This window comes from Lycorma delicatula, chromosome 5, assembly GCF_047948215.1.
Source record: "Lycorma delicatula isolate Av1 chromosome 5, ASM4794821v1, whole genome shotgun sequence".
NCBI lineage: Eukaryota > Metazoa > Arthropoda > Insecta > Hemiptera > Fulgoridae > Lycorma > Lycorma delicatula.
In genome coordinates, this window is record NC_134459.1 from 64,485,453 (window position 1) to 64,508,490 (window position 23,038).

At 29.6% G+C, this 23,038-nt stretch overlaps 1 protein-coding gene across 1 annotated transcript in view; it reads left to right on the forward strand.

Moving 5' to 3' along the window:
- The window catches only part of Arp1 (Actin-related protein 1), a 43,147-nt gene extending 21,745 nt beyond the window's left edge, over window positions 1-21,402 (forward strand). The window contains exons 5-8 of the mRNA XM_075366297.1: window positions 1,092-1,257; window positions 8,288-8,461; window positions 11,007-11,069; window positions 16,002-21,402. Of these exons, the coding sequence (XP_075222412.1) occupies window positions 1,092-1,257; window positions 8,288-8,461; window positions 11,007-11,069; window positions 16,002-16,145 (547 nt within the window). The 3' untranslated portion in view covers window positions 16,146-21,402. The remainder of the gene's footprint in view (window positions 1-1,091; window positions 1,258-8,287; window positions 8,462-11,006; window positions 11,070-16,001) is intronic.
- Window positions 21,403-23,038: the final 1,636 nt, after the last annotated feature.

Genomic DNA, 23,038 nt, shown 5'->3' on the forward strand with positions numbered 1-23,038 from the left:
ATTAGTCCGGTCCAGATGGCATTGTAATATATATTTTTTTTAAATCTGTTTGAATGAAAGGAATATTTATGAGTGATTTCCAAGATGAACCTACCATAAAAAGAAAAAAGTTATTATTGGTGCTCAGGGTTATGGGATTTGTTCATAATTATGTGCCACATGTTCCCATAAACTTATGGCTGCAGGAGAACAACAAACATTGGAAGAAAAAGAAGACGTTCTAAAAGTAATTCAATTCATATGGAATGTTTACCTTACTCATTGGTGAAAAGTAACATGAGTGTTAACAATTAGTTGTATTTTTTCATAAATAAGTGATGGGATGTTGTTTCATGGATTCACAATAAAAATAACTGCTTCATTTTACATTTCAGTTTTTCCTATACAATTATGTGTAGTGCTTATGTATTATATGAACTTTAGAAAAACTTAACTAAGAAAAATACATTCTTTCTCATCAAGTTAGAACCTGTTAAGGCTGGTAAATCTTTTACATTAGTATAAGATTTAGTCTTTCCTGAATAAATTGGTTTACTATACAAGAGCTGTACTGTTTAAATTCATTTTTCTCATTCTGATGTTAAAAACCTCACTCAGCTAAATATGACAGGCAGTTTCCCAAATAATATATACCAGTATTAGGGTTAATATGAAACACTATTGTTAGCTCTTGGCTCTTTATACTCACGTAATCCCTTATATTCATTGTATTCTAAATGATTTCATGTGAAATTTATTTATTTTTTCTATTTTTCAAAACTTTTCATTATGGTTGTGTGATGACTGCCATTTAAAGATACCTTAGAAAGTAAAGATTGGTGAATTTGAACAGTTTTTTGCTGCATTAATTCTTTTACCACATTGTTACATTTTGAAGGCTGGTCTCATCAAAGATTTCCAGTATATTTCTTTCTTATTGGATATTCATTGAATGATTCTTCTTTACCAATCTGTTAATAGAAATGCGAGTTTGATTTAATGAAACATATCTTTCATTGGTTTTTATAAAGTTTAATATTTTTTTTTTTTTTTATCTTACTGATGTCATTAAACAGAGTAGTTACAATGGATTATATTTTTTGACATTTCAGATTATTATTAAGGAAAGAAGGATTCAACTTTAGAACGACTGCTGAATTTGAGATAGTTCGTACAATAAAAGAAAAGGCTTGTTATTTATCTAGTAATCTTCAGAAAGAAGAAACTGGTGAAACTGAAAAATATCAGTATATTCTACCTGATGGTAACACACTAGATGTAAGCTATAAATTCTTAATCTTTCATATTTAAAAATATCTAATTTATATTTATTTTTCAGCTTTATAAAACTGTTTGCCTTGAGTGTTTGATAAGTCTCTGCAAAACATAGAAAACACAATTTTTCAAGAAAAATCTTTTTATTTGTCAATGTGATTTCCTTTCAAGTGTAAACATTTATTCCAATGATGCTCAACATTTTTGATCCCATCATTGTAGTATAATTTATCCAAATCTTCAAATTAGGCAGGTGTTTTGGCAATAAATTCATCAAGTTGCATAAATCTCTTTTCAGCAACCCTCTTCTTCATATTTGTCAAAGACTTGTGTGAAGGTGTTAAGTCTAGTGAATAAAAGTGGGCTGGTTGCATTGTCTTAGTTAAAAAGAACCTTTTTTATCAAAAGTGGTAGTTTTTTTATATTTAGACGATTCAGGAAAAATGCATAATATACCCTAGTTATTGTGTTAACTCCTCTCCAGAAAATCAATGAAGATTGTGACATGAGCATCCCAAAAGACTGGCCCATCACTTTTCCTTGATGGTGACTGTTCCTTGGTTTCAGATTTGTAGTGATGCATCCAAATTTCATCAACTGTTGTGGAACAGTGTAAAAATTTGTTTCAATTGTGTTGAAACATCTCCAAACTATGATTAGAAATGTTTATTCATTCATACTTTTGATTGATTATGAGAAAATGCAGCACCCATCTGATGAACAATTTTCGGATATGTACAATAACATACGATATACCTGTTCATTGAGTTGTGTTTTGTTGTAACAATCTCACATACTTGCATCTTCTATCCTCCATCACTATATGAGGATTTTTATGTATTCTCTGCTGTTGTAACCTCAGTAGGTCATTTGAACATTCAGCATTATTACTCGTATGATTACTCTGTAAGTAACCAAACCGATTCTGTACTGATCTGATCAGTGGAGCTGACTTACCATAATATTTATTGCCTTGGTTTTAGTTTCCTGTTTGGTTTTGCCTTTCAAAAATTAATGTTTGATCAACTCAAATGACTTCTAACAATTATGAATGTATATGTCTGCAACTTTGTATGCATGCCAAGGTGAGAACTAAGAATGACCTCAGCAATGTACACTAGTGTATCTCTTATCAAAGTTTGTCATGTCTTATCTCTAGCTCAGAAAAGACCTGAAACTATATTTCTATGTACTTAGAAAATAAGTAGTTTTTTTATGAATTTATTTTGATTATGCTTATCAGCAGATTTATTGTTTATATTAAAGAGTATGCTATCTCTGTTAATTGTAATTTCTTATCTGATTACTACACAATAAGATAGGTTATGTGTGTAATGATATACATTTGAATGCAAAGTTATTATTTCCAAACCCTAAACAGAGGGACTATTTTTCTATTTGGGTTAAAATTCTTGTAGAAATTTGTGTTTGTTTAATTTTAAAGTATCTATGTTCAATCTATAGCTTGTGATTTGTAAGTAGTAAGAAAAATGTTTAATTTTTTTTTTCATCATGCTTGTGTAATTAAGGCTTGTGCGCAAGTTCTGTGTGAACCGTTGATTATTTTAATTTTTGTGTTCTTTGTTTTGTTGCAAGTTTTAGCGATAGTTTTTTTTTACAAATAGATATTAAAGCTATGAATCTGTCATTATGTTTGCTGTATTTCAATAAATTTAATAATTACATGCTAATTTTTCCTGTGTTTTTATACACTTGTCTTCATCATCATGTGAAGTTTCTAATTAGCCAGACCTGCTTACAACATAAGCCTCTTCCTCTTGAACTATTTTACCACCACTTCTGTTTCTTGGCCTAGTTTAGGTCAAGGTATTAGGTTTAGGTCAATAGGTCAATTATTTTGCATCCTCAAAGGTGTCTGATCTTCCTCTATTCTTTTCACATGTCTGTACCATCCTTGATCTCTACTTTATTTTATAAAGGTTCCTCCTCACTGTATGTTTTATCCTCGTTAATTATCTTAATATATCATCTTAATTTTCTGGGATATTTCTAGGGTACATCTCAGATCTGATCATACTCCAAAAATAAGTGTGCTTGTCTAGCTCTCTCATCTACATCTTGTTTTTTGTATTCTCCTCTTTTATGTTTTTAAGATAATTGAAATTGTCAATGTTCTCCAACCGTTACTTCACTGTGTTCTATCCTATATTTCCTCTGTTCATGTTGTAATATATCTTTTCAACAAATCCCTCTCATGCTTTTTTAATACTTTTTTAAAGTTGCCTCACTGCAAACCTAAGATCAACTCTTGATTATCCTTGTCAGAAGCCAAGCCATGTTTCCTCTCTGAACCTTCCTTCCATTCTTGCCTAAACCTTCTTCTCAAGTACCTTCTAGATTAGTGATGGCTAACCTTTTTGAGAAGTGGGTCAAATGTTTTCCAATTTTTTTTTACCTTAATACTAGCCTGTGGGTCACAAAGTCAGTAGTGTCACTTAGAAAGGGGAGAGGGTGTGGTAAAAAGGGTACCAATAGTTTGGAAACGCCGAAAATGTTTTAACTGAAAAACTTGACAGTTGACCCTTTTTTTGGTTCCCACTTTTAAAATCCTATAAAAAGGTTTACGTTTCCTGTTTGTTTTAAAAGTTTTACTTCTGCAAATGAAGAGCAAAAAATAAAGATCAACATCAAAAAAATTGATATCAGTGAATGACACCATGAATTATCGATCGCACCAGGTGACACCATGCCTTGTAGCACCTCTGCACTGAGTGTTTGAATGAACAAGGAATAAAGAAAAGCACATATATATTATGAAATATTCTTATTAATAAACATAATTACAGATATATGTATATATGTATATATATATAATAAAGTTGATAAAATTATATTTAATGTGAAATCTGTTGTTGCTTATTTTCAGATAGTTTCCTAATATTAGGTCCATATTCCATATTCATTAGTTTAATGCATTTTGCAGTCAGTTCATTTCCAAGTTTATTTCTGTTGGTAGATTTTACAAAATTCATTGAGGTAAACTATTTTTCACATATATATGTGGACCCAATTATTGTTAAAAGATCATTAGCAAGTTTCTTCATTAATATAAAATTGTTTGGTAAAGAATTCCATACATTTAATATATTTAAAATTTTTAATGTGGGATTGTTATTATCTGCACTACTTCAGAAATTTTCCCTTCTACTTCAGAAATCAAGTTTTCAGATTTATTTTTCCACACTATGCTCACTTGAAATTCAGTTAACTTCATTGTTTTGAATTTCATTTTGGATGAGTATAAAATAAAGTGAAATGTATTTTCCAAACTTTTAAATTTATTAAATCTCTCCTGAAAAGCTTGTTTTATTTCCTGTATATTGATTAAATATTTTTTAATTGCATTTTCTTGAATTTCAAGTGTATTTTTTAAAATTATTATTTTGAAAATTTTTTTATAAGTGAGGATAATATTTCATGATTTTCATTTCCAAATCTTTTGTGAAAATTTCAAGTTTTGTCATAAATTTTAATTTTTTCAAACATCATTAATACAATTTGTCTATTTCCCTGAAGTTTTTTATTCAATTCATTGAAATACTGAGCGATGTCACATAAGAACATTAAATATTTAACCAATCTATATTTGAAAATTCGTCAACTATTGTTTTTTCATTCAAAAAGAGCTTTATTTCTTCTAAAACACTGCTTTGTGAATTATTCTGTTTTTTTATTTTATAAAAAAATATTCTTTCCTTTTTTCATCTGTTGAGAAGCTGAGATTTGAATGCAACTTTGCAAAATGTCTTTTTACATTGTACGTAAAGTTGAATTATTAAACACTTACAGACACGTACGTCAAGGCTGCCAGTTAGTTCAACACTGTGAGCTGGTAAATCCCTGTTCTACGATGCAACGAATATGCACACCAAGGTTATGAGTAACTGTCATAAGTCACACAAGTGTAGTGGTGTAGAAAATCAGTTAGCCAACATCCACTTGGAAATATTTTTTTTTTACATGCTTTTCTTTAGCTCACTTTTGTTCCACAGTTAACGGTTGCGATTAGTATACATGGTGCAGAAGGTGGAGATTAGTACACATGCACAGTAGGTTTTTGGAATCAAATGTAGATTTTTGGGAACATCAATCTAGTCGATTAACCAATGTAATGTTTCGAATGCCCTTGAACAAGATATTGAAAACTCCTGTATTATATTAACTCCTGTAAATATTTCAACATCATACTGATAAAAAGTATAAAATAAAAACAAAAAAAAAAAACAGTTTTTTAAAACGTGCTTTTAAATTAATCCAAAAAAAAAATGGATTTCTCAGTAAATATAAAAAGGAGATAATTTTGTTTTCAACAAAACAATATGTATAAAGTTCTCTATTTTCGCAAGACCAATGAAAAGCATGGGGTGCACTTTCATATTCAATATCTACATAAATTCTTTAAATATGACAAAGGTTTTGGTACAAAATGGAAATGATGGCTTCAGTATACAGTGTCTAGTAAATCTCTTTGGATGAACTGAACTCTTTGTTAGATGCAAGATAAAACTGATTTCGCACCCCATGCTTTTCATTGTGGTCTTGTGAAAATAGACAACTTTATACATATTTTGTTGAAAACAAAATTATCTTCTGCTTATGTTTACTGGGCAATCTATTTTGTTTAACATGTTTAAACAAATTTTTTTTAAATTTTGTTTTATACATTAGATACTTATACTTTAATTTTTTAATATTTTTGATTGTCTGTTCTTTTGTGATATAAAAAATAAGTTTATAAAAATCAACGCGTGGTTCATTTAAAAAAAAGCCTTTGTAGGCCCTTTGTCTGACCCGCAGGTGTTTGGTTCACAACCACTGTTGTAGAATAATTTGTAGCTTTATATAACAGAGTAACTGTAACTCTTGAACTCTTTGCTGCTGCTTCCTCTCTTAAAGATAGATACTATTAATACCTTTTTCCTTTCACTGTCATACAAGTATGACAGTGCATCAAGTATACTTAAATAACATTAAGAGTTTATTATTGTTATAACTGCATTAAACTGTTGTAAAAAATCTCTAGTTAGGCTTTGTTTGAAATAAATAATTCATTTACTTTCTGCAAAGTAGACTGTAAATTAAATTTGCCTTCAAGTGTATTATCTTAAGGAGTAATTTAAATTGGCAAAACAAACATAAGGCAACTATGAGAACACCCTTTTGACTCGCCCAAATTTTTAAATCTTATAATTTAATGTCTCTCATTTGATTTGAATAATTACTTTTATTTTTTTTATAATGGATAAGATAAAAAAGTCTGTTTTATCTGCAGAAAGCCACAGGTGTTTAATTTCAGATAATTATTTTAATGGAGCAGTGAATGGATACGAATAAAAATCTATATAAGTGAATAGAACTAAGAAACTTGAAATGTTGAAGAGCTAATTTTTTGTTTGGAATTACTTTATTGCACAAATCTATGAGATTTAGTTTTCTTCCATTATTGTATTATTGCTTATGCAAACTTGTAAGTTCCCTTTATTTTAAATTTTGTTTTTGACTTAAATTTGATTTCATTATTTTCTATGAGAATTTTGTAATTCTGAACTTTTTTTTTCAATATTTTATGAGTGAACATAGAATATTTATACAGTTTTTTAAAATTCTTTTAAAAACTATTTTAATTATTAGTAAGATCAATTTATTTTTCAATATTACTTTACCAATGTATGATTTTATTTAATATATATGAAATTGTGTTTTTATTACAGTACCTGACACTTGCTAAAAAACTTTAGTATATATATGAAGTTTGTTTAGAAAATAATTGAACTTTATATTTTAACCTTTATTATTAATTTTACAGATTATTGGTCCTTGTCCCCTTCAAAGTACTTCCTGCCGTATTTACTGACTTTTCCCAGTGGTGTTTCTACTTCTCGAAGCAGTCCTGGATAGTTTCATTTGAAGTGGCGATTAAGGTCCGGGATGAATTTGCTTTAATTTCAGAAATAAGAAAAAATCGTAAGGAGCCAAGTCTGGCAAGTAGAGAGGCTGAGGGAGGACAGTCATCGGATTTTTTGCACAAAGCTGAGTGTATGGGCACATTGTTGTGGTGAAGGAACCATGAGTTGTCTCGCAACAACTCTGGTCTCTTTTGCAATTTTTTCAAATAATCATTGTAAAATGCCTTGGTATTTCGCATATTTCACTATTTCATCTTGAGGCAAGAATTCAAAATGCACAATTTCATTAAAATAAAAAAACAGAAAGCATTACTTTGACATGGATTAAGACTGACATGCGTTCTTGGGGCATGTAGCTCCTTTGCCGATCCATTGTGATGATAGAACTTTTGTCTCTGTGTCATAAACATAGCTTTTGATTCCTGTTATGATACTTTACTTGAATGTTTCATTATCATTGGCTTGTTCAAGAAGTTACCGACAAACGTCCATTTGATATTCTTTCTGTTGTTCAGTCATTAAACATGGAACAAACTTTGTTGCAACTTGATGCATGTTCAGTTTTTCAGTCAAAATATCATGGAGTGATCCAATTAAGATGCTAACCTCTTCTGCTAGTTCTCTGACAGTCAATTGGTGATTTGCACGCACCATATCGTTAATCTTCTGAACGTGGGTGTCATCAGTTGAAGTCAAGGACCTTCCTGGTCTAGGGTCATCTTCAGTTGACTGACTACCACTTTTAAATTGTGAAAACCACTTGTAAAGTTGCATATGACAAAGCCTGTTTCAAAAGTTGAAATGTTTCTGTGAAAGCTTTCCCTAGTTTCATGCAAAATTTACTTTGTATCATTGCTCCTGAAAATTGCACATTATAGAAATTGCTACTAACAGGTAAACATGTTAAATAACAATAACACAAAAACTAGATATTAAACAATACAAGAACGTGTGGTTACAGAAGAGGTTATGCTGAACATAATGCTGCCAACCACACGTCATTAAATATCTCTGTTGGCGTGCAATTAAAAATGTTTGGTTATTTTCTGAAAGTACCTTGTATGTGTGTGCGTGTGTATGTATATATATTTATTTTTTTTTATTAGATTGGGCCAGCAAGATTCAGAGCTCCTGAGGTTTTATTCAGACCAGATTTAATAGGTGAAGAATATGAAGGTCTTCATGAAGTTCTACTTTTTGCTATACAAAAGTCTGATCTTGATTTACGTAGAGTGTTATTTCAGAATATTGTGTTATCTGGTGGATCTACTTTATTTAAGGTAACTTCTTGTTATTTTATTAACACTTTTTTGGTACCGCTATACTTTGTATCATGATGTCTTGTCTAAGTGTATGCTTTATATGTGCGCGCGTGTTCATGCGCATACATGAGTGCATGCACATTTGTTATCCTTTAGTAAAATTAAAATATATTATTTATTTTATGAGATAACAATGAGATTGTTATGAGATAACAATTTTTTATTTTGCTTACATTTTTTTTTGTATATTTCTGAATTTATGCTGTTATAATAGTAAGTACAAATTAATATCTATGTAATAAAATTTTATTACCTATTTATTGGATTGAAGAAAATACTACTACATTTTTTTATTATTTGTAGAGATTGAAGAAAGAGATTAAAATATAATAATAAATCCACTCCATATATATTTGAAACTGATGTTAACAAGTATATTGTTCAATTATTTGTGAATGTTATTCATGAGCTCACTATTATTAGCATAGCACTTTACAGTGTGATACATATATTGTTAACATTAATTTTAGTATAACATAATATTAATCTTTGATTTGTAGATTGATTACTTTTATTTCTATCACTGTTAATCCTTAGTATCAAGAAACAGATAATACATAAAAGCTATCAGCCACAGTAGCAGTGGTTTTTACCCAACCTTGTACTGTATTGTTGAAATAATTTTTTACATCAGTTCCAAGGATTAGTGAAACAGATTAATTGTACTTTATTTTAGTGGAAGTAATTTTCTTTTTTTAAATAGAATTATTGCAATTGTGTGCATAAAAAAATAATGGTTTTTTGCTTACTTCCAAGCACTAATATAATTAGAAAGTTAATGAATTTTCAATTGTGCATCATAGCAGTATAATAAATTATTATCAATAATAAAAATTACACTTGCTGCTTTTTGTTTCTTGTGATTTATTTGAGTTTTTTCTTGTGGTTATTTGAGTAGGCTGTCAAAAAGTGCCATAATATGTGGTACTACTTATTTATTATTTCTGCATGTATCACTACTTCATCATATACAGGCTGATTCAAAGAAACGGGAAATTTTGAAAGTTGTGTTGGTAGCCGTGGGCGATTGGTACCATTTGATAAGTGGTGCCAGCCTCTCTAACCTAACCTGCCATTTAGTTGTCATGGATCCTTGGAGTGGTGCGCAACGTGCATTTGCTATCAAAGCGTTTTACAAAAACAATGACAGTGTGGAGGGAGCGCATAGAGAATTTTGCCGTCATTTTAATCTGGGATGGCACGACCGTGTTCCATCAGCACATGCAATTAAAACATGGATATCTAATTTTGAGGAAACTGGTTCGGCAATGAAAACGAAACCTCCAGGCCGTGAGCGAACCGTCCGTACACCACAGAATGTTCAAGCTTTACAAGATGCTGTAACACGAAGTCCACATCGGTCAATCCGTCGTCTCTCAGCATCTTTACAATTGCATAGTTCAAGTGTTCAAAAAATGTTAGTGAAGGACTTGCAATTCCATCCATACAAGTTGCAGATCGTCCAGGAACTGAAACCAAACGATGCAGATGTGCGAGCACAATTCTGTAATGTAATGCTTCAGAAGATAAATGATAATGAAGAGTTTGTTCACGAACTGTGGATCTCAGACGAAGCGCAGTGGATTTGTTAACAAGCAAAATTTCAGATACTGGGCACAAGAAAATCCTACGCAGCTACACCAGCGTCCATTGCACAGCCAGAAAGTGACCGTGTGGTGTGCTATGTCATCTTACGGTGTATAGGCCCTTTTTTTTTGTGAGGATGACAACGGTCTTGCGATTACAGTGACGTCGACTCGTTACGTAGCCGTGCTTGAAACCTTTATTGAAAAACAAAAGAGATTTCCACCAATTCTTAACACAGCCTGGTTTCAACAAGACAGAGCAACGTCACATACTAGACGAATATCGATGGCGGCTGTACGCCGATGGTTTGGACAACGTGTCATTTCACGAAATGGTGACATTAGATGGCCTCCCAGATCGCCTGATCTCTCAGCTTGCGATTACTTTTTGTGGGGGTCACCTTAAAAGCAAAGTGTTCCACAGTAGACCTGCTACAATGGAAGAATTGAAGGCAAAGAGAAGCAATTGTGGAAATTCCAGTTCAGATGTTACGTCAAACCATGAACAATTTAACGAAGAGACTTCGTGAGTGTTTACATAGAAGAGGTCACCTGCAAGATTTTATCTTTAAAAAATAAACTAAAATGTATGTATCCTAAAATGGCAACATTTGTACAATTACATGAAATAAAATTCATTTTCTAAAAAAAAATTTTCATTAACGTTATTTAATTTTTTAAATTTTCCGTTTCTTTGAATCACCCTGTATTATAAAAAACTTTTTTAATTAAAAAAAAAAATTTATAATAATACTGGTGATGTAGTTGACCACTATTAAAGCACTCTTATTTCACAAGAAACAAAAAGCAGTATGTGTAATTTTTATTATTGATAGTAATTAGGTTATTGTATGTAATATGTGTTAGAAAAACTTTTAAATTTATTTTTATATAATTATATATATATTTTTTTACAGGGTTTTGGTGATAAATTATTATCAGAAATAAGAAAACTTGCACCAAAAGATATTAAGATAAGAGTAAGTACATATATTTTTGTTATAAGATCTGATTATTTCAGTAAAATAAAATAAAAAAAAGCATACCTGTAGATAGATCTTACTTGTTTTATTTTCTTTCAGATAAAATTCTACCATTCGACCATTTGAGTAGGTTCAGTCAAAAAGTGCCATAATATGTGGTACTACTTACTTATTATTTCTGCAGCGGTAATACAGGGTGTCTGGGTCAAAGATCCAAAAGTAATGATCTATATTTTTAAAAAAGTCGCCATAATCTCTTAAACATAGGTTCAATTAACAAGAAATATCTCCAAGATTTGTTCTGTACACTCTCAAAGTCAGCGGAATATGCATGCACAGGCAAGTCAATTCACAATGTAATTGTATTCAGTCTAGAGGTGGATGCCCACAACAGAAGGTTCAGTGTGTGCTTTGGTTAGCAGAGTTTCAGTCAGTTACACAAGCTGAAATGGAATACAGATTTTCCTACATCCAGATCTATCCGACAGTGGAATACAGCTTTTAAAGAGACTGGAAGCTTGATTTCACAAACTGGAAATCATCCAAAAGTTTCGGTTAGTGATGAGACTGGATCATGTATGCCATGGTTTCATTGCCAGTCCTGGAAATCAATTAGGCTGGCGGCTAGTTATGAACTGTAAATTCCTTGTATCACTGTTCAGGACGTTGATCATAAGCGACTCCATTTGTGTACGTACAAGTTATAACGACTTCATCACATTAAACCAAATGATTGCCACCTTCAATATCAAAAATGAATTGTCCGATGCACAAAAGTGGCATCATCAGTCTGTTTTTTTGTCATTGTGATAGGACACATATACCTCAACATGCTTGAGAATTTTGTTCCTTAGATTCCTGCTGGCTTCAGTTTCCAACAAGATATTGCTCCGCCACACTTTTATCAAGATGTTACCATGTTCTTGAACAACACTTTCCTCAGATATTGAATCGGATGAGGAGATTCAGCTGCATGACCACCTAGATCTACATATATATATAACTTCTTTGAAATTTTTTGCTTGGGAATTTATTAAAAGTTGTGTGTACCAAAGAAAAGTTTAAAATTTTTATTATTTAAAATGAAGAATTATTGAAGCTGCAAATCCTCCTAAAGACCTGGCAAAAGTTAGGTTATCGTCTAGGTTGGATTTCTAGGTTAAATGTGGTTGGGTTTTAATTAACCACACATCTCAGGAATGGTGGACCTGAGACTGTACAACACTACACTATATTTACATTAATACACACCATCCTCTGAAGTAGTACCTTATACTGGTTCTGTAGGCTAAACAGAAAAAGAAAGAATGATTATTGTTCGGATATTACTGATCTACAAAAGGTGTGCACATTGAACTTGACTAATCTACATTAAAACTTGGAGACTTGCTTTTTTTTCAAAGAAACTCTTAAGAGACTACATTAATCATATAGAATAATCACTTCTTTTTGGATGTTTTGACTCAATGTTCTTTCATTTTCTGTGACTGTAGTTGTTCACGTTCTTTAGACCACTTTCTGCCAACTCTTCTCTTTCTTCAAAACCTTAATAATTTTGAATATGTTTACTAAAGGGAATCTCTTATCATTAATAATTTCATCTGTAATTTTTAATTCTGCAATTTCTTTTTTAACTTTTCACCCATTTAGAACTGTGTTTTTTAGTTCATTCATTTTATCAAAAATTTCTTTTATTAGTCTATCATTGTCCATTCTGAAAATATATCTATAAAACCGTAAACATCATTTTATAATTGTATTTGAAATCCTTTCTCTTCTGGAAGGTATTTCTTTGTTTGATCTATTTTTTCTTCAAAGTTCACGTTTAGTTTTGGCAATATATATCTTTCTAGCAATTTTTCTTCCTGTCTTGTCTAATCTTTCAGCTAATCCTGTTCTGTTATAATTAAGTGTTTCTGATGCATATAAAGCTTCTGGAAGGATCACTGTTTGGTAATGTCTTTTCTTAACATTCCAAGATAATGATTTCTTATCGTAGGTATTCTTAGTTAGGTGCAAGGCTAGATTCATCTTTCTGTGTTTATTAAAAAAAAATTATTCAATAAACTGGTTAATGACTTATCAAATTTATCAAGTCAATTCGTAGAAATATAATTTGGTTTTTTAACCTAATTTTGCTTCAAAACTTTTGTAAAACCACTATTTTTTAAGTTAAACTTTTAGCTTAGATGAATTCTTAAAATGAGAAAGATTACATTCACTCTTCCAGTAACCTGTGTAAATGAAAGTAACATAACCCGTTTCAACCAAAATTGTGGTTGTTCTCCTTTTTCCATTTTTCTGTTTTATAAGTCCTACTCCTACAAGTCCTGTGCTGTTTCACATTCACCAATGTATTCTCTCATGGAAATTCAGAAATATAGATTTACGTCAGTAATGAAATTATCACAGAACTAAACATGTTGTTTATTCTTAAATCCTTTAGAAAATTCTATGTTGAGAAGAAAAAGACAGAAGTGATATGACACATGCCCATATGTTATAACTATTTTTATCAGAAATAGTACAATATAAGGCTTTCATTGGTGGTTTCTGTATCTTGATGAAAGTCTTGAGGATTTTCACTAAATACTGGTTTATGTAAATGTGTATGCTGTAATACATACTTGAAAATTTATAAAAACGCTGATTCATTTTATTGTTATTTTTTAATTTAAATATTTCTAGATTTTCTAAAATGTTCTGAAGAATATCTAGAAATATTTTTAATTAAAAAATAACAATCACTCTCTCATTTTCTGTTTAGCCTTCGGAGGATGAATGAGAATGATATGCACGAATGTAAATGAAGTGTAGTCTTGAACAGTCTTAAGTCAACCATTCCTGAGATTTGTGGTTAATTGAAATCCAACCACCAAATAAACCAGTAGGATTTAAACCTTAGAACTCTTGACTTCGAAATCAGCTGATTTGTAATAACGAGTTAACTGCTAGACCAGCCCAGTCAGCTAAATTAAAAAGTAACAATTAAACTATCGTAAATGAACAGGTCAATAATCAAGCAGATATCCTTTTCAAAAACCTCAATTTATTGAAAACAGGAAATAAATAAACAGAATTAAAAGATAAGTGTAATCATTAATAATAAATAAACAGGAAGATGGCCAGATAAGGTATGGCATCAAAGGTAGGGTGGGGCATTGATTAAACACTATATAAAGATTAACAGATATTTAATAGTACCAGTATAATAAGATTTAAGAGTGGAATGGTTCTGAAACATGTCAATAAGTGATAAAAAAAAGAAGCTAAAAAAGTAGGCAGTACTAAATATAGACAATATAGGAAAAATTTGGTACATTTTAAATTTTATTCCAAAAAAGGAAAAAATGCGACTCATTTGAGTGCTTCTTTCAATTTTCTTTATGTTATAGACATGATCTGCAAGAGCAAAGCTAGTTCAAGTGTTTTGGACATTTTGATGTCAGAGATGCACCTCGCTCTAATCGGCCGATGACTGAAAAAGTTGATAAATCATGGAGCAAGACATTAAATCTAGTAGTTCAAATAGTTCAAAATTTTATTTTGAACTATTTGAAGAAGGCTGGATACCAGGAAAAAAGTAGATGTTTATGTACTACATAATTTAACATGGATTTTGTAATGAATTTCGATCAGTAAATGAAAAATTTAATGAATAAAATGTTATCTATGAAGCATTGCTAAAACAGAACAAAATTGAATCATTTTTGAAACAGCTCAATATGGGTGATGAAAAATAGATCATGAGTAATATTGTATGGAAAAGTTTGAGTTCAAAGCAAGGTGAAGCTCCTTGAACAATAGAAAAGACAGGATTGGCGTCAATAAAATGGATGCTGTGTGTGTGATAGGATAGGAAAGGAATTGTCTAATATAGCTACTGCTGCCTGGTCAAACGATTAATTTTAACCTCTATGTCAACAACTGGAAAGATAATACCAAGCAGTCAAGATAATTAACCCACTGGGTTGGTGTAGTGGTGAACTCGTCATTGCAAACTAGCTGATTTTGAAGTCAAGTTCTAAGGCTCAAATCCTAGTAAAGGTAATTACTTTTATACGGATTTGAATACTAGATCATGGATAATTGTGTTCTTTGGTGGTTAGGTTTCAATTAACCACATCTCAGGAACGGTCGACCTGAGACTATATAAGATTTCAGCTCACACTTCATTTGCATTCATACATATCATCCTAACTCATCCTCTGAAGTGTAACACCTTACAGTGGTTCCAGAGGTTAAACAGAAAAAAAGAGAATCCTGATAAAGTGACTAGAATTGATCGATTGTAAAGGTGTTGTCTTCCATCACAACAAACTAAACCCTGCTTATATTTGATGACCCAAAAAAATTGAAAGAACTTTGTTAAGAAGTTTTGATGCATCCTACATACAGTTCTGACCTTGCACCATCAGAGTATCATTGGTTTCAGTTTCTACAGAACACTTAATGGCATAAAGTTGACTTAAAAAGAGTCCTGTGAAAATCAATTACCACAATTTTTTGTCCAGAAAACATAGAAGTAATACAGTATTGCGATTATTATTTTACCTGAAAAGTGGCAAAAGTTGGGTGGTTAAAACAGCACATATTTGGTTTATAAACTTAATTTGAAATATTAAAAACATCTTGTTTTACTATTGCTTTAAAATGTGAAGAAACTTTTTTGCCAACCCATTACTTTAATTCCAGGATTATTAGGCATCCTTAATAATGGTTGTTTAAAACCTTAGATCATCTGGGATGAATATGCTTCTTTTTATATTTGACACGCATTGTGTTAATTGTAAATAAAAAGAATAAATAAATTTAAACCAACAGTTTAACTTTGTCACTTAGATCTCATGTATCTTCTGTGGCATTTTATTACACTGTTTTATAGCATTTAAAATTATTATCATGTTAAACTATTCTTTTTTTTTCTAGATATCAGCTCCTCAAGAAAGATTATATTCAACATGGATAGGTGGATCTATCTTAGCATCTTTAGATACCTTTAAAAGAATGTGGATATCAAAGAGAGAATTTGATGAAGAAGGAAGACGAGCAATACATAGAAAGACATTTTAATAAAAATTAAATTGCATTAACTAATGCTCATTAATTGATATAAACATGATTTATTCGCATATGGTGGAACTGATCTTAAAGAGAAATAAACTCCACTTGCTTACTGTAAGAGTTGAAAAATAAAAAAAAGTATTAAAAAAATAACTAATTGTAATAATTATTATAAAACTTAATATAGTGCTCTTAAAAATTATATTTATTAATATATTTTATACAATTTATTTTAACCATATAAAAATGTATTATTATATTTATTAGACCTTAATAAATGTTTAAAATGCATTTGGAATATTATATTGTAAAATTACATTATATTTAATGCATTTTATTTATTTGCTTAATTAATTATAAATATTCTTTCATATATTGAATAAAAATCATTCTTTGTTTTTGGGAATGATACTTTGATCGTAATTCAGTATCTGAATCTGTTTAGATATAAGAAAATCATGGATAATTAAAACAGTAAGTTATTGTAATTTAGTGATTTTTGTATTGTGATGCTTTACATATAAAAATGTTTGTTTTGTGTTTTTTATTTTAAAAATTTGTTGATTTTATAAATTATTATTAATATAATGAATTATATAAAAATTACCTTATTTGTGAAAATTTTATATTTTATGTTTGTAAAATTATTCAAAAAGATATGTGTTGTTAATGATATTTAAATGAAAAATGTGGCTTCTATTTTAATAACATACTTTATTTGTATTTAAAAATATTTGGTTGTTAATTTATCTAAATTTAAAACTTTAGCAAGGTGCAGTCCAAATTTTCTGAGTTAAAAAATTCTTCAGGACATCAAGGTTTTGAATGTAATTTATTTTGTTGTGTTCTTAACTAATTGTACGTGATATATTAAAATACATTATCTTAATTTTTTTTAATACACAATTTTAAAATTGTATAAATTTTAAAAATAATTTTATTCTTTAGTACCACTGTACTAGCTCATAAAGTTGATATTTTGTTGTCACAAGAGCTCATTATCAGAAAAGTTGAGTTAATTCATCTTTATTAAATACTACCATTTCAAACTACATGTACTCTTTCTGTTTGTAAAAATGCATAATTTAGAGATAAGCTACAAGGAAATAAAAATAATCTAGAATTATTTGTTTATTGTTTGGTATATTTAAAGTAATTGCCAATAATTTTATACCTAGCCTTACTGCAGAACCAAAGCAGGATGTTTGCTTAAAAAATGATAGTTTTATTTTCTGTTTACTCTTTCATGCATCGTTGCTCATTTTTTTCTGCCATTTTTTACCTAAATTGCTCTTGACTTCACTTTGATGTCTTTCATTCCTAGTTTGGATTCATCCTTTTTTTTTAACAGTTTCACTGAACTGGAATTTGACACATTGAAGGTGCTTTAAAATATATCAAATATTTTTCTTTTTTTATAGCATTTTTCTGTTTTATGTATGAATGTAGGAAGACTATTTTTAAACCGTATTGTGATCTGCTTTAAACCAGCCTAAATGTTTTACATCTTCTTTATCCTTTGTTAAAATTTAATGTAGGCTTTACTTTCTTATCTTGTTCACTATCCTATCTCCTGAGGCCTGTTGGACGTATAAAGTATTTTTAAATGTTTCCACTTAGTTCTTTTAAAAGTTATAATCGCTGTTCAGAATTTACTGGATTACGAATTGATTGATGTTAAATAATAAGCAAAAAATTGTGTATAACATGTTGAAAGCAGTTAATATGTTTTTAAGGTTCTGGACTGCAGCTTGTGATATTTTTATAGAACAGTTTACTTTGTAGAAAAATATTGTGAATTTCACACCAAATAAATCAAAATTTATTTTAAACCAGCCATACATATTTCGGCAGCTAAAATTTGTAGCATTGACATTATTATTTATAAAACATTACTGTTATCGACTAAAGAAATGCTTTCTTAATTATTAGAATTAGATTAATGCATTTTAAACTGATAATTTCATTATCTCAGATTTAATTAAAATTTATTTTAAATATTGTAAAATTGGAATTCTAAATACAAAATTATAGTAATAAATGTAAACAGGTAATTATTTAATGAATAAATTCACCATTCCACTATACAAATAAAAAATATGAATACAGTTTGTATTTTTGTATTCAAATATTATTTATGGTTTGAATTAATGATTGTTATATTAATGTAAAATAATCATGCTTATTTCTTTAAAAAAAAGCTCATATTAATGATTGTATCTTAAGTTAAGTGATGTATTTATAATATATTTGGGGTGGTAGAATGGTGCTCTTAAGCAGACTCATATACTCATTATTATTAGGCTCATAGACTCGTGATATGATGTTTCCATTTTTATAAACAAGAGATTAATTAATCAGAAAAAATAAAAACTCCTTTTATTCTTGAAACACCCGCTATAGATAATAAAGGCATTTTCATCGTCTTATGATTTTTTTTTATGTTAATAAATTTAATTAATAGATAAAGGTTTTATAACATGTTTTATTGCACAGCCATAATTTTAAATTAAATAAACTAGTTTTAGATGACAGTGTGAAATCTTATATTATTGCTCTTAGAGGTCATGCTTAGCCACACTTATATATTATCATTTTCATATGAAATAAAAAATTATAAATGTTAAATTGCTAACATTTAATTATTTCTATGAAAAAATTGGTTGTTTTTTTATATATAAATAAATATCAAAGTTTAATTACTATTTATATGAAATATTGTTGTTTACAATATACAAGAATAATAACAGATTACTTTTAAATCAAATAAATTTTTAAATGTGGTTAGTAATCATTAATTGTACTTAATAATTGGTGGGGGGGGGGGGCTACACTATACACTTAATGTGATTCACTACCCTGTATAAAATTTTAAGCATTTTAATGTTTTTTATATTCAATTAAAGCAATAATTTGCTAGATGCTGACAACTTTAATGAACAGAGATTATATCCAGGTTAATTTTTTTATAGTAAACCTCAAATTTATGATTAAATTCTAGAAAAATATTCTGTAAATTGGATGGCTTTAATTATGAAAGTTAGGATCTGATATATGATGTGTAATTCAGTTAATTAAATATACTAAATGCAAAAAATCACAACGCTAATTAAAAAATTAATGCAAATGTGCCTCTCAGCTCCAACACATATTTAAACATACTTTATTTCTATGTACGTTTCTGTAACCTTCATAAAACATACATTTGTTATTTGTTGTATTTATGGTAATATCTATGAATATATTTAGCTCAGAAGTTATTAGTTTTAGTACACCCATGATGGCCCAGGTATTGTGATTTATTTGTATCCTCAACTTTACTGCATAAATGTCACTATCTCTTTCTCTTCCTCAGAATTGTATTATTATTATCATCAGTTGTGTAAAAATAAACACTGAATAAATATGTAGAACCATATTTTATGATAACTTAATCCAAAGTAAAATACATTCTTTTGTTTCTTGTATAAACTTGATCACATTATTGAAGATTTAGTTTTTTTACTCTGCAAAGACACAAATTTTTTAGTAATTTGAATTACTAGTATTATATAGCTATCAAGGGGCATGAAACAAAATCCCCTGTGTCAGCCCTTCACTAGATCAGTAGTGAGCCAATGAGACACCACTGGTTCTGGTATCCTTAGCATAGATTTAGTAAGTTCAATCTACATCTATAAAACTAAAAGTAAAGGGGAAGAAAGGATTGAGGATATACGGATGGGGTGGTCAACCTTCAGTTACTACAGTTCATAATAATTCCAGCCAGAGAAAAGCCCAAGTCCTCTCCAGGCCAGGTAGCTGTCGCTGTACCTGCAATCTCAAAGACTGAGGAATTTTTATCCATTTGGAAGCAGCAGTAATCAATTATTTACTTTGACTAACTTAAATGCATATTATAAAAAACTGCTTTTTTCTCCTAAATGTAAGAGTAACTTAAGAAGAGATGTAAGATTCCTAAAGAAATCATTCCTGTAATTTTATGGCATTTTTAATTATCTAATTAAACTGTAAACCATTTACCAATAACAAATCCTATACAGGAATGACACTTTTCACCGTGGAAGAAAATCTACTGCATACTAACTTATTGCAAAAAATACTTAGGAAATTTTTGTTGTTTTTAGAAGCTGAAAATAATTTTCATAGTATAAAACTGCAGTAAGACCATTCTGGAAAGGGGATCTTGGATTTATGACACCAGAAATCATACAAAACATGGTTTTGTTATGTTTTTTTTATTCAAAATACCTTGGGATTATATATACTCTAGATTGTTCAAAGATAAAATTACATAAAATTCTGTTCACTTTTTTCAGTGTTTTACTTTAATATCAAATTATCACATAATAAAACATAAAATTACCATTTAATGATAAAGACTACTAAAAAGCATATAAGACGAAACTGAAAAAACAACTGTCAATAAATATTATAGTACATATCATAATTATATCTAGAATATTCTAGATACATTTCACAACTGTATTACAGGAAAATTCTAGAAACATTCCAAAAAAAAAATAGTTTAGCAGTTTTGCTATATTAGGATAATGTTAGTCTTAAAAGCTTCTGCACCCATTCTCATAATTAAAGAACTAATTTCTTAAATGTTCCTTTTGATACCTATTATTTCTGAATGATGTTACTATTACTAATTATGGTCTATGTTACTTAATTTATGGTCCAGGATCTTTAAATATTGTGAATGTATATCTAGATTTTTAGCTGATAATCTACGAAACTGAAAAAACAACTGTCAATAAATATTATAGTACATATCATAATTATATCTAGAATATTCTAGATACATTTCACAACTGTATTACAGGAAAATTCTAGAAACATTCCAAAAAAAAAATAGTTTAGCAGTTTTGCTATATTAGGATAATGTTAGTCTTAAAAGCTTCTGCACCCATTCTCATAATTAAAGAACTAATTTCTTAAATGTTCCTTTTGATACCTATTATTTCTGAATGATGTTACTATTACTAATTATGGTCTATGTTACTTAATTTATGGTCCAGGATCTTTAAATATTGTGAATGTATATCTAGATTTTTAGCTGATAATCTACAGATCCAGAAGGGCACTAAATGTATAGCTTTCATTTAATCAACTATTTAAAATTTATTGTAAAACAAAAATAACTGGAAAAGTGCTTATGTGATATTTGTATACCTTGAAAAATATTTAGGGAATGGCATGTTTTCTGGTGAATAGATTGTGTTTGGTAAAAGTATAAATATACTTGCTGATCAATGAAGTTAGTTTACTGTTTTCTAGATTGTAATCCATTGAGCTCATCTCCCCAAGTTTTATATTGCTTTGTTCTTTCTTGTATTAATAATTCAAGAGCTTAAAGAACTTAAAGATTACTATTTTCTACTCTGTTATTTCTAAGAAAACCATGAACATGAATGAAAGAAAACCATGAACATTATATCTTGAATGACTTCGATGCTGCTACCTCTACATTATTAAAGTTTTTGTCAAAATGTTTGTCATTGAATAATTTTCTAATTTCAAGGCCAATGAATATTCCTTTTAATTTGGCATTCAACTTGTAATTTCCTAAGTCTAAGGCCTTAGACTTAGTAAACACGTGTCTTAAATATTTAAATCCTTTTCCTTCTTTATTCAGTGCTTTAATAAGATTCTTCATCAAACCTAAATTTATATGTATAGGTGGCAAAAAAACATGCTGAGGGTTGACTTAAGGATATTTAATATTATTTTGTCCAGGAGTAAAAGTGTCTCTTTTTGGCCACACTTTAATCACAATGTTCATTTGTTGCTCTACTGTCCAACAATATAAGAACAACATTATTTTGTAAACTCGTCTTGCAGACCAAAAAGAAGACTAGTAACTTTGAGTTGCCACAGATACTCCATAAGTGAGCATTGTAATGGACTGCTTTCAAAATTAATGACATACTTTCAGTTTAAAAGCAACAAATTCATGAATAACTGCCAATCATCAGCATTATAAGCAATACTCAGAACAGACATCAAACCTTCTATATCATAAAAGGAACACAGCAGATCTTTCTTAGTAAAATATTTCATCACATCTTTATTTCTGTTTCTAAAATATGAAATTTTACTATCCTTATTCAATAAATTCCACTCCTTTAAGCATAAAGCTAGAAATTTTGTTTGCTGTTTTGATAAATACAACTTGTGAACCAAGTTCACAAATCGCTAAGTTCCATTTGTGAAATAAGATGTGGTTCATTATTAATTTTTCTGGTATGAAATTATATCTTGAAGCTTGTGCTGCTGCATTATTCTTAGAACAATCCTCTTCAGAATCTGAATCTCCTGCCAGGAAGCCCCGGGGCTGTCAGAATAGGTAAATTGTCTTCATGAGGGATTGGTCTCATAGCCAATGGAATATTTGGGTAAACAGTATTATGTTTATTTTTTGAGGAAAATCCAGTGACAAGTGTTATACAGAAATTGCAGTTCGTCTTAATGATTTGTTGGTTCGCGCCAAATAATAGTAATAGCAAAAGGCAAATGTTTCTTTTTTACCTTGTAACAATTCTGTGAGCTTAACATAACACCTAATACATGTTATATGCAGCCCATTGTTTATCTTGATCTCCCAGTTGACAACAAAAATAAAGCCTCTATGCAATTTTGAAATTGGTCTACGCTGACTCTTTGTGGCGAACTCACCACAGATATAACAAAAACATTTGGGGAATTTTTACATGAACATGATTGCCAGCTCATTGTGTAAATATATACTAACGTAATAAAATAAAAAACACTATTGCAACACTTAACTGAAATTAACTGGAAAACTAACAGATAACTGAATTTGCACAATTTAATAAGTATAACCTCACCAAGTTTAACCACCAGAGGTTACCATCAGTAGCTTTAGCGGCAGT